The following is a 12687-nucleotide window of genomic DNA, read 5'->3' on the forward strand; positions in this document are numbered from 1 at the left end:
CCCAGGTCCAATTCTGAGGAAACATAGGGGAAGGAAGAAGGGACGTAGAGGGGAGAGGGATCAAAGATGAGATCCGAAAGGAAGAATAGGTAAGCTGCAAAGGGGAAGGCACGGGTGCTTGGCTGAAATACCAACAGGTATGCACATACATAACTCTATTTACAGGAGTAAAATGCTGAAGATCGTGCTGTGTCTGCTCCAAGTGTCAGATCCCTGTTCCCCACACCAGCTCATCCTGAGGACTGCAGCAAGCCTCTGGCATGGAGGAGTGGGGATGCCAGGAGGACCCTGCAGAGTACTGTGCAGGTGAGTCCCAACGAGTGTTACCAGTTTGGTATCCAAACCTCCTTGCAATTCAGCCTGGGAGATTTGTAGACTCTGGGCTGAATTGTTGAGGTCAGTCCCTCTTTCTGTTTGGTAGTGTTTTGAAGACCTGTCCCACTAATGGAGCTATTGGTGATCCATGTCTGTAGGAGGCTACTACCCTGTGCAGAAGGGAGACACATTCAGTGGAAGATACCAGGTGGTGCACAAGCTGGGCTTTGGCTACTTCTCTACAGTCTGGTTGTGCCAGGACATGGTGTGAGTAGCACAATAGAGACTATTCCAAAAGGAGGGGAACTCTGTAGAATGGGGCTGTAAAGGGAAGTTTAGAGTCCATCCAGGGGGGAAAGGGGAGGAATTGACCCTCTCTATCTGAGCAGAGGAAGGAACAGCCCAGAGGAATAGCCTGCCCTGAAGGCAGGGATGTGGGGGGTGGTGGGAGGGGATCAGCAGAGCTAGCTCAGCTGTGAGGCATTATTTCCCAAGCAGCCAGTTACAAGAGGGCCCCGTTGAAGTGAGTGGGGGGTGACTCTGACAGCAAGAATCAGAGGGGAAGGATCTCTAGGAAGGGAGCTGGTGCTTGGACACTAGGCAAACAGTCTAGGTTAGACAGAAGGGAGATGACATTGGTGGGTGGAATGCTTTATAGTCTGCGGTGCTGAGCTGTGCCTGCAGGAAACCCTACTGGATTTGTATTTGGCTCTGAAGGGGACAGGTCTTTCTTTATATTTACTTTTCTGATTTATAATGTGCTCTGTCTCAGCCTGGCCAGACCTCTTCTGCTCCCAGAGGGGGATGGAGCTCTAACATTAAAATAATAGTTGCCAGAGGGAGATGAATACAGGTCTCCACCCTGCTGTATGTAGAAGGTATGAGGGTGGGGGTGTTAGAGGCAGAGGAGAGGTTTAGGGAAGCCTCTCTCAGTACAGAGCACAGGCATTGGGGGGTCACTACAGGGAAAGGAAAGACATGGAGACTCCTCCAGGCTGTATGGTGGGAAGCTGGGCGGACAGAACTTTTGTGCACTGGTCTGCAGGTGTGATTCCTTTCACAGAGAGAAGCGGCATGTAGCTGTGAAGGTGGCCAAGGGTGGGGAGAGCTTTGCTGAGGCTGCCCAGGATGAAATCTCTCTCCTCCAGTGTGTATGTACCTTTCCAGGGAGCATGTCGGCTCATTCGGTTTCTGCACTGTAGGGAGTGCAGCTGTTTTCAGAGCTCTGCAGTACTAGTCCACTCCTCCAACAGGTCTCAGCCTGATGGGAGCCTGGCTGGCACCAGGGAGAACACATCAAACTCTATGTAGAAAAGGGCCTCAGGTCCAGCATTTGCTTCGGAAGCAGCCTCCCATCCCAGGGTATGTTTATTTCTGGTATGTTTAGTGATCATTCTGTTCTTCTCTGAGTGCATGCAGACATGTATTCCACTCAGGTGGGCATGCGCCCAGTGCACTGAAGCTGGAGAACTTTGCCTAACAGTACCTATGGGCAGTGCTCATGCCTTGTGGCTCTTGCCCTTCCCCTAGCTATTTAAGGATAGCAGCACCCTGACCGGTCTCACTTCCTTCTCGCTCCCTGTGGCTAGAGTTTGAGCATTCTGTGGTGCTTTACTTTACATGTTTTTTCCTCAATTTCTCTAGGAATTTATTGTATATAGTTCATTGTTAATGTGACTTAGTAGTGCTGGCACCATTCCAGTCTGACCCAGCGTGGTCGCCTGGCAGGGAGGTGTAGTATTGCAGATGAGCCCTTATTTGATCTTCCCCTCACCCAGGGTTTCAACGAGTTCAAACAGCCCTTTTAAGTGCTAACAAGCAGCTCCTTGTGGACTCCTGATGCCAGTCTGGTTTTGGCCATGGGACGTCTATTGAGTCTGGTATTGATAATGGCAGCATCAGCAATGTAGAACCGTAGGGCTAGAAGGGACGGCAACGGTCATCTAATCTAACCCCCTGCCAAAGTGCAGGATTTGTTGTGTTAAACCATCCAAGACAGATGGCAATCCAGCCTCCTTTGGAAACCTTCACTGAAGGAGGTTCCACGACCTCCCGAGGCAGTCAGTTCCACTGTCCTTATAGTTAGGAAGTTTTTTCTGTGCTTTAATCTAAATCTGCTATGGTTTGAACCTATTGCTTCTTGTCCTGCCCTTGGTGGCAAAAGAGAACAACTTTTCTCCATCTTTTTTGTGGCAGCCTTTCAAGTATCTGAAGACCACTATCAGATCCCCTCCCTTAATTTCCTCTTTTCGAAACTAAACCAGTTCCTTTGCTCATATGGCTTGCATTCCATCCCTTTGGTCATCTTTGTTGCTCTCCTCTGGATCCTTTCCAGTTTCTCTGTCCTTTTTATACATTGGTGACCAAAGTTGGACACCACTACTCCAGCTGAGATCTAACCAGCGCTAAATAGAACGATACTATCGCCTCCCGTGACTTGCATGCTATGCCTCTGTTAATGCAATCTAAAATTGCATTTGCTTTTTTTTTTTTTTTTTTTTTGACAACAGCATTGCACTGTTGACTCATGTTGAGGCTTTGGTGTACCACAACTACCAGATCCTTCTCAGCAGTGCTACTGCCAAGCCAGTTTCCCCCCATTCTGTATTTATACATTTGATTTTTCTTCCCTAAGTGTAGCACCTTACATTTGTCTTTGTTGAATTTCATTTTGTCGTCTATAGTCCAGTTCTCCAATTTATCAAGATCCTTTTGAATTTTAGATCTATTCTCCAAAGTATTGGCAACCTCCCCCTACCAGCTTTGTGTCATCTGCAAACCTGATCAGTCTGCTCTCTGTATCTACATCCAGGTCATTAATAAAGATGTTAGACAACACTAGACCCAGAACAGATTCCTCTAGAACTCCACTTGAGACCTCCCTCCAATCCAACAACATTCCAATAATAGTTACTTTTTGTTTGCAGTTGTTTAATTATGTATGTATTAATGGTAGTTCTGTTAAGCCTGCTTTTCTCCAGCTTACTTATCAGAATGTTATGTGGGACTGTGTCAAAAGCCTTGCTGATGTCCAGGTATATTATGTCCACCACATTCCCCCTATTCACCAAACCAGTTACCCTGTCAAAGAAGGAAATCAAGCTTTTTTGGCATGATTTGTTCTTGGTAAATCCATGCTGGTTGCTGGTGATCACCCTCTGTCCTTCAGGTATTCACAAATGTAATGTTTTATACATTGTTCTCATAGCTTCCCAGGTATCAAAGTAAGACTGACTGGTCTATAGTTCCCCAGCTCCTCCTTTCCCCCCCCCTTTTTTAAAAGATGGGCACAATGTTAGCTCTTCTCCAGTCTTCCAGGACCTTTCCTGTCATCTATGAGTGGCTCCGTGATTTCTTCAGCTAATTCCTTCTGTACGCTTGGGTTGATAGCATCCAGCTCCACTGATTTTAATTCATTCAAATTGGTCAGAAGATCTCTGACATGTTCTTTACTCATCCCAATCTGCATCTCTTCCTCTTCATTGTCTGTGGTAACTTCATTGTCTGTGGTAACTGTGGAATCATCTGGTCACACTCTATTTTTTGTGAGACAACTGATGCAAAGTAGTCATTGAGTAGCTTTGCCTTTGTATCCTCTTCCATGCCCCTCCTTCCATTTCCTGTATTTATCCCTTTGGGGTTTTAGATATCTAAAAAGCTCCTTGTGCAGCCAGATTGGCCGCCTGTGGCTTTTCTTGTGTTTCCTCTGCAAGATGTTGAGCCTCTAGTATTACATCTTTTAAGAACTGCCAGCCTCCTTTGACTTCTTTTCTTCCTAATTGGTCTTTCCATGTGACCTTGCCTACTATTTCTCTGAGTCAAAGGCAGATTTCAGCTCTGAGGTCCAGTGTCCTTGTTTTGCTGTTTTCATGTCCTCCTTTCCATAGAATCTTGAATTTTATCAAATCACAATCACTTCCTCCCAAATTCCCAACCACTTTTATGTTCTCAACTAATTCATCCCTGTTGGTCAAAACCAGATGCAAAATGGATGACCCCCTAGTTGTTTCCTCTGCTTTCTGAATCAGAAAGCTGTCCCCTACACACACTAAGAATTTGCAGGACTTATTATGTTTTGCTGCAATAGTCTTCCAACAGATATCAGGGAAGTTAAAATCCCCCATTAATACTAGCTCATGTGCGTTAGCTAATCTTACCTACTTGTGGAATGACTCATCCACTTCCTCTTCCTGATTTGGTAGTCTATAATGGACCCTCACCATAACATTGCTACTGTTCTTTTCCCTTGTTATCCTCACCCAGAAACTCTCAGTGGGTCTGTTGCTCACGTCCCCTTGGATCTTGGAGAAAATGTATACATGCTTGACGTACAGCACAACGCCACCTCCTTTTTCCCCATACCTATCCTTTCGGAACAAGCTATATCCCTCAATGCGGTACACCAATCGTGGGAGTTGTCCCACTAAGTCTCTGTGATGCCAATTAAGTCATAATATTCTTCATATACCGTGATTTCCAGTTCATCCTGATTGTTCCCCATACTCCTTGCATTTGTAAACAGGCATCAAAGATATTTTGCAGATTGCCCTGTTGCTTTTCTTTTTTCCTTTTTAATGCAGTCTTGATTTCTAGATCCTTCTCCTGAAATTAGCCACTTCCCCTTTTCTTCGTTACTTGAGCCTAGATGTGCATTGGCTGTACTTTTGTCACCATCCCCCATAAGACCTAGTTTAAAGCTCTCCTCATCAAGTTAGCCAGACAATGTCCAAAGATGCTCTTCCCAATATTTGGTAGATGGAGCTCGTCCCAGCACAGTAATCCTCATTCCTGGAATATCAGCTTGTTGTCAAAGAAGCCAAAGCCTTCTTGCTCACACCACTTGCATAGCCATGCATTTACTTCCACAATTTGATGGTCACTGCCTGGCCTTTTCCTTCAGCCATCTCCACACCATTGGCATATCGGGCAGCATCAGACCTGCTCTGCCTTTCCATTCCTAATTTCTCCTGTAATTCAGGGGCTGTCAGTTGCTGTGCCTTCTACATTGTCGTCTTCTGCTGCACTGTTGGCGCCATCTGGTGGGGTTGTTGGCTGTATCACTTGTTGGCACTGCATTACGCACCCTCCGGGGCTAGGACAGCAGAGTTGCAGCCATCTTCCTTTGTGGTAGTGAGGGGCACATTGACATGGATGCTGTCCTTGCTACAGACCCCTTCATTGGATTCAGTACTGACTTGCTTTCAGGACCCTCATGTGCCAGCTACAAGGGCGATGCCTCTCGTGATACCAACCACTCATGCATCCTTGGCACCAATGATTTCTTTGTTTGGTTCTGGACAAGGATGATAGTTTTTTTGATCTCTCAGGGGTGCGCTCCTCCATTTCCACTAGATGACTCCCAGGGCTCCTCAAGTTCTGTTGTGGGGATGACTACTTCTACTTCCCCCTCACCTTTTGAAGCACTGTTATTGATCCTTGGATCACCAGTGGTACCAGGTTCAGCACTGTTCTTGCAGTAGGGATAGGGATCCTGGCCTACAACCTATTGGCCACCAATGCTTTACCCCTGTTCCATTGGCCTCCACGGAATCCTTGGGTTGAGCCTTGGTATGGGAGATCCTGCTGTTTGATGTAGTCCAGGTCAAGCAGGAGTTTCTATCCATGAGCCACTTCTATTGCAAGTGCAGTCAGAGGTTATTCTTCCTGAGCTGGTCCAGACTGAACCTCTTGTGTAGGAGCTGCCCCCGTCCCCAACAGCCTCCATTGGCCCTGCACTCTTCTTCTTCCCCTCTGGGTGACTCTGCAATACTGGATTCTTCCTCACTGTTGCCTGAGGACTTTGTCATACCAGGACCTTCTCAGGCATATAGCGTCCACCTCGGAGATCCAAGCTGAATACGGGCAAAAGAACATGTATAAGTTGCTGGATATCGTCCAGTCCTCAGCTCTGGGGAGAATGGCTCTCTCAATAAATGAAGCTCTTTTGGAGCCTGCTAAATCCCTTGGGAATACCCCAGCATTGTTACAGCCTGCAGCTAAGTGGTGTGAAAAGTGGTATTATGTCCCTGTCACAGGGCGGAACAAGTTTCCTTCCCCTTGTCCCTGTGCTTGGGCTGGCAAAAGAAAGGGTCTCAGACACCTCTTGCAGGTGCTTCACCCGTGTTCTTTTATTTACAGTGGCTGTACAGTCCCAATTTCCCCCAACACCGGTCCCCGCTCCGACCCTTCACTGGGTCCCCTGGCCTTTGAGACTTGTGTCAACCATCAGAGACAGAGCCTCTATCCTCCTGCCTGGCTAGCGTCCCCACCCGAGCTCCTCCCTGGGTTTATATTTCTTCCCAGTCAGCAACCCAGCTGGTTCCACTTGGCTCAGCAGATTACACTGAGCCTGCCCTCGTTAGGGCCTGCAGCTGGGCTCCCAGCTAAGGGTCTTGGCCCATGTACCCAGCCACCCTACAGGGAAACAGGGGGAAGCCAGGTCTTTAGCAGAGTATCCAAAGGTTTTACACCTCTGCCCTGCGACACACCTCCCCACTTTAATGAGCCGCCAGGCTCAACCAGCCCCGGCCTCTTCTCGGATGGACATATTGGCCCTTTGGAGGGGGTTCATTTACCCCTGCTGTCAGTTCCTGCGGGTCCTCCCTGGGGTTTTTAGGACCTCCCTCCCAGGTAGGGGCAAGTCTCCCACACATGTCCCTTGGCCCGACAGAGTCCACACTCCTGTTCAGGCCGTGCCTGAGTGTTCCCTTGCCTCCCCTGGCCTTCTCTCTGGCATGGCTGGGTGCCTAGATACCCCAACTCCAGGGTCGGTTCCAAGGCCCCAAGTCCCTTGCCTTCCTTGGGCTCATGAGGGCTGCACTCCTGCCTGGAGGGGTCTTCGTTACCACAAAACCAACATTTGTTGGTTTCTTCCCACTGCTGTCTAGGAGTTTCTTTCACCCCCTGCCACATTCCCAAGGCACAGCAGATGAGGGGGGATTCGGGGTGCCTGGCCTGGCCCTCCTCCTCCCAGCAAAGTCCCCTCTCTTCTACCCTGGGCTCCCCGCTATCCCTTACTCTTTTCTTCTCCTTCAGTGGTCTAGGGGTTCTTGCTACTTTTGGGGGTTCCACACACCCCCACTTCCATGCACCTCCCTGATTGGGTTCTCCCAGCCCCCTTCCTTAGGATCCGACTTCCTGTCTCTCAAGAAGGGGGTCCCCAATCGCTTCCCAGTAGGACTGGGTAGGGTAATTTCTGCACTACCCCAACCTGCTGCCACCGGAAGCACCCCTGGACCTCCAGAGGAACTTGGGCCATCTGGTAGCTCTGGGTGTCCCCATGGACACACCGAAGGGCTACCTTTGTCCCCGGAACCATCCAGTGTGCCTTCACCAGACCCTTACAGACCAGTGAGCGAGTGGAGGCGGAGTCCACCAAACCCTTTCGGGGCTTCTTCCCCACCAACACGGTTATGGTGGTTAAGGGCTGTTTTACCGGTCCCTTCTGCCCCCTGGTCTACCCACAAAAGTCCACTAGCCCAAACTCCATTTGAGAGCAGTCCTGTTTTTTATGGCCAGTGCGCCCGCACTTCCAACAGGTCTGTTCATGGCTGCGGGTGGGCCCTGGGTCCATCCCCCTCTTGGGTACAGGCTCTGGTGGACTCCTTGCAGGTCCTACTCCCCTAACGGGCTTCACCACCCTCCTGGGTGCCTCTGCCTCAATGTGCTCTTCTGTCAACCGGACTCCATCTGCTACGTGGGCCGGCTGATGTCATCGGACCCAAACACACACTGGGTCCGGGAGCCCCTGGAGAAATTGTTCCAGGATCACCTGGTCCATTATCTCCTCCACTGTCTGGCCGTGGGCCTCAGCCACCTAGTGGCCAAGTCAGTTAACTTCCAGGCAAATGCCCTGGGTCTCAGGCTCTCAGTCCAGCGGGCCATGAGCGCCATGAACACTGCTAAGGCTTCACCTCCCAGGTACGGGGCTAGCCGCAAGGCCCAAGTTGAACTCTTCCAGCCTGCTGCTGTAGCCACCCGTTCAGATGTCCCCAGAAAGGCATCAGGGTTTTCCGGTTGCAGTGGGGGAGGTTTAGGTTGGATATTAGGAAAAACTTTTTCACTAGGAGGGTGGTGAAACACTCGAATGCGTTGCCTAGGGAGGTGGTAGAATCTCCTTCCTTAGAAGTTTTTAAGGTCAGGCTTGACAAAGCCCTGGCTGGGATGATTTAATTGGGGATTGGCCCTGCTTTTGAGCAGGGGGTTGGACTAGATGACCTCCTGAGGTCCCTTCCAACCCTGATATTCTATGATTCTATAGGGTCGTCCGTGGGGCCCATCTTACAGAGCCCCCACCCTGCTGTCCTGGTTCCGTCCCCACTCGCCACACTCACCACCCGCTGGAGGATCTGCTATTGGGCTGCCGACTGCTCCTTGATGAACTCTTGGAGGGCCCATTGTTGGTCCCCCTGCCACGCCGTCAGGGCCTGACTTTCCATCTGCTGGGACTACTGCAGCTCCTGCACTGCAGTAACCAGCCATTTCAGGGTCTCCTCCATACAGGCAGCCACCGGTATCGGTGGCTAGGAGGGATCCCAGACAAGCCCCCACATGTCACAGGCACAAGTTTCCTTCCCCTTGTCCCTGCGCTTGGGCTGGCAAAAGAAAGGGTCTCAGATGCCTCTTGCAGGTGCTTCACCCATGTTCTTTTATTTACAGTAGCTGTACAGTCCCAATTTCCCCCAACACCAGTCCCCGCTCCGACCCCTTGCTGGGTCCCCTGGCCTTTGAGGCTTGTGTCAGCCATCAGAGACAGAGCCTCAACCCTCCTATCCTCCTGCCTGGTTAGCCTCCCCACCTGAGGTCTTCCCTGGGTTTATATTTCTTCCCAGTCAGCAACCCAGTTGGTTCCACTTGGATCAGCAGATTACACTGAGCCTGCCCTCGTTAGGGCCTGCAGCTGGGCTCCCAGCTAAGGGTCTTGGCCCATGTACCCGGCCACCCTACAGGGAAACAGGGGGAAGCCAGGTCTTTAGCAGGGCATCGAAAGGTTTTGCACCTCTGCCCTGCGACAGTCCCCATACAGGACTTCAAGTGTTTTTACTCTCTTCCAACTCCTAACTCTCTTGTGGTGATGGCAGTAAACGAAAGATCAGAACAGGGGAGGTACAAGTCCATTCCAAAGGATTTGGAGTCTGAGAGGTTAGATTTGATTGTGAGGAAAATTTATATGAGTTCATCAATGTAGATGTGCATTGGAAATCAGCAGCTCTGTTATACAACTGTGGCTTTCTTAATTGGGGTGCTCTGTCCAGATTCACAGAGAAGTTGACGCAAGCCTCCCGGGAGGAATTTGAGGCTTTTGATACAGAGGCCCCTCTGGAGGCCAAGACTTCATTGCAGTCAACTCTGGACGTAGGAGATGCTTCAGTTGGAATTGTGGCATCATCTGTGACCGTGAGGAGGGCCTTGTCATTGCAGAACTCTAGCATAGCTTGTGATGCTCAGTGGATCATAGAAGACTTGTCTTGATGGTAATTTTTGTTTTCAGAAATTGACAACACTTGACATTTGTTTAAGTAGCCCGGGGCTACTTCGCATTCCTTGGATATTTATACCCCAGCCACAAAGAGGCACCACTAGGGGAGGGAGTAGCAATGCTACTCTCAGCATTTTTGCTGCCATTCATCCTTTTCTGAGAAACCGCAGATTTTTCCAAGGAGGGTCATAAGATCACAGAGGAGGAGGTCTTCTGGATGGTATTTCAACCAACTAGATAGTCCTGCTCCAGTGTCCAGCAAGCCTATATTTTGACTTGCCTGTCCAGGGCAGCATTCTAGTTGTGACCTCCGCATCTACGTCTCCTCAGTTCAGAGACCGGCTGTCTCACTTTTACAGTGCTTGGGATGTGGTTACCATAGATAAAGGGGTCCTAAGTACCATGTGATCGAGTCATGCCATAATTCCTGGCCATTGCCCTCTACCCCATCCCTCTGCAGGGACCCCTCTCATGAGTCACTGCTCCTGCAGCAGGTCGAGAGTCTGATTGCACATGGAGCTATAGAGGAGGTTCTACAGCATCAGAAAAAGGGGTTCTGTTCCTGGTATTTCCTGGTCCTCAAATTCAAAGCAGTGATGAGACCTATTATTGACCTCTGCAGCTTCAGCAAATACACTAGATACGTTGGAATCCATATGGTCACCCTAGCAACTATCCTTCCTGCATTGAACCACAATGATTGATTTGCTGCCCTGAGCCTTCAGGATGCTTATTTCCATATAGCAATTTTCCTGAGCCACAGGAAATTTCTGAGATTTGGTATGGTGGGGTAACACTATCAGTACACTGTGCTTCCTTTCAGCACCTCACATTTTTAAAAAACACATGACTGACTGTAGTGTCAGCATACCTCAGAAAAAGAGGAATTAATATTTTCCTAAACCTGGACTATTGGTTAGTTAGAGACAAGTTCAAAGAACATGTTTTCCCAATTCACACTACATCTAAGAGAATGTTAGGAACCATTCAGAAAGAGAGAGATAATAAGACAGAAAATATAATAATGCTGCTATATAAATTCATGGTGCGTCCATACCCTGAATACTGAGTGCAGTTCGCAACATCTCAAGAAAGATACATTAGAATTGGAAAAAGTACAGAGAAGAGCAATAAAAATTATCAGGGGTGTGAAACAACTTCCATATGAGGAGAGATTAAAAAGACCTGGACTGTTCAGCTTGTAAAAGAAATGACTGAGGGGGATATGAAAGAGGTCTATTAAAATCGGGACTGGTGTGGAGAAAGTGAACAAGGAAGTGTTGTACCCGATGAAATTAATAGGTAGCAGGTTTAAAACAAACATGGAAGTACTTCTTCACACAATACAAAAATCAACCTGTGGAATTCATTGCGAGCGGTTGATGATCTGGATGCCAAAAGTATAACTGGGTTATAAAAAGAATTAGATAAGTTCATGGAGGATAGATCCATCAGTGGCTATTAGCCAAGATAATCAGGGATTCACCCCATACTGTGCATGTCCCTAAACCTCTGACTGCCAGATGCTTGGACTGGATGACAAGGGATGGATCACTAGATAATTGCCCTGTTTTGTTCATTCCCTCTGAAGCATCTGGCATTGGCCACTATCTGAAGACCAGATACAGGGCTAGATGGACCATTAGTCTGATCCATTATGGCCATTCTTTTGTCTCTTCAGTCATCTGGGAATGATATTGAACAAAAAAAAGTCCATGGTAGCACCAACTCAAAAGATTATGTTCATCGGGGCCCTATTAGAATCTACAAATTTGAGAATGTTTCTGCTGAATGAATGATTTCAAACAATTCAGCATCTATGTCTGGCACTACAATGTCTGCCTTCAACTATGGTCCATGTGTGCTTGAAATTACTAGGTCATATGGCTGCATGTACTTACATCATCCAGCATACAAGACTGCACCTTCGTCCTCTTCAAGTGTGATTGAATTTGCTCTATTGCCTAACGTGTCATACGTTGGACAGGCTTGTCTGAGTTCCTCAGAAGATCCTTATGGTACTGGACAGTTCAGAGCAACGTATGCCAGGGTGGTCCCTTTGTGCGTCCTCCCCCCAGCCAGGACTATAGTCACTGGTTGGGGAGCACATCTAAGAGTGTTAAAAGTTCTTGGCTTGTGCTCAGAACAGAAAGTTTCCCTCCAAATCAACATTCTGGAGCTCTGGGCCACTTAAAATGCCTGCCAAGTTTTAAGGGATTACATATGGGGCACACTGCCTCATATACTCAGTAACGCTACCACCGCAATACTATATGAACAAGCTGGGAGGAACCTCCTCCAACCAACTGTGTCAGGAAGCAATAAAGTTACGACAGTTCTTCATCAGGGAGAGCATTGTTCCCACAACAGCTCACTTACCTGGGGTCCAGACTCACTTGGCTGATCACCTCAGCAGGAATTTCTCCCACAATCACATGTAGTCTCTGAAGTCCAGGGTGCTGAGTCCATCTTTGCAGAATGGGGCATTCCAACTATCAATCTGTTTGCGATGAGACACAACAAGGAGTGCCACCATTTTTGCTCTCAAGTGGGTCTCGATACAGATTCCCTAAGTGACACCGTCCACCTCAAATGTGGGGGTCTCCTTTGAGGTACGTCTTCTCTCTAATCCCAGAGGTCATTCTCACGCTAAAGCGGAATCATACCAAACTTATTCTTATTGCTATAGCTTGGCTCAGGCAATGTTAGCCCTCCAACGTACTGGTTTATTGGTTTGACCTCCCATATCGCTGCCTCTTCATCCCAACTTACTAACTCAGCACTATGATCAAGTTTTGCTTCCAGCAGTCACCCCTCTTCATCTCATGATGTGGATGCTTCATGGCTAGATGAGGAGGAAGGATATTTGGAAGGCGTTGCTTTGCTGTGGGTTA

The 12687-nt window shown here is 48.5% G+C and overlaps 1 protein-coding gene across 1 annotated transcript in view; it reads left to right on the plus strand.

Annotated features, from left to right (window-relative positions):
- Positions 1-260: 260 nt before the first annotated feature.
- The window catches only part of LOC311524201 (SRSF protein kinase 3-like), a gene marked incomplete at its 5' end in the record, with an annotated part of 36671 nt that continues 24244 nt past the window's right edge, over positions 261-12687 (plus strand). Inside the window, 4 exons of the mRNA XM_084635083.1 lie at positions 261-306; positions 474-582; positions 1379-1462; positions 7927-8235. Coding sequence (XP_084491209.1) covers positions 261-306; positions 474-582; positions 1379-1462; positions 7927-8235 — 548 coding nt within the window. The remainder of the gene's footprint in view (positions 307-473; positions 583-1378; positions 1463-7926; positions 8236-12687) is intronic.

This window comes from Lepidochelys olivacea, assembly GCF_965140295.1.
Source record: "Lepidochelys olivacea isolate rLepOli2 genome assembly, chromosome: 7".
NCBI classification, from domain to species: Eukaryota; Metazoa; Chordata; order Testudines; family Cheloniidae; genus Lepidochelys; species Lepidochelys olivacea.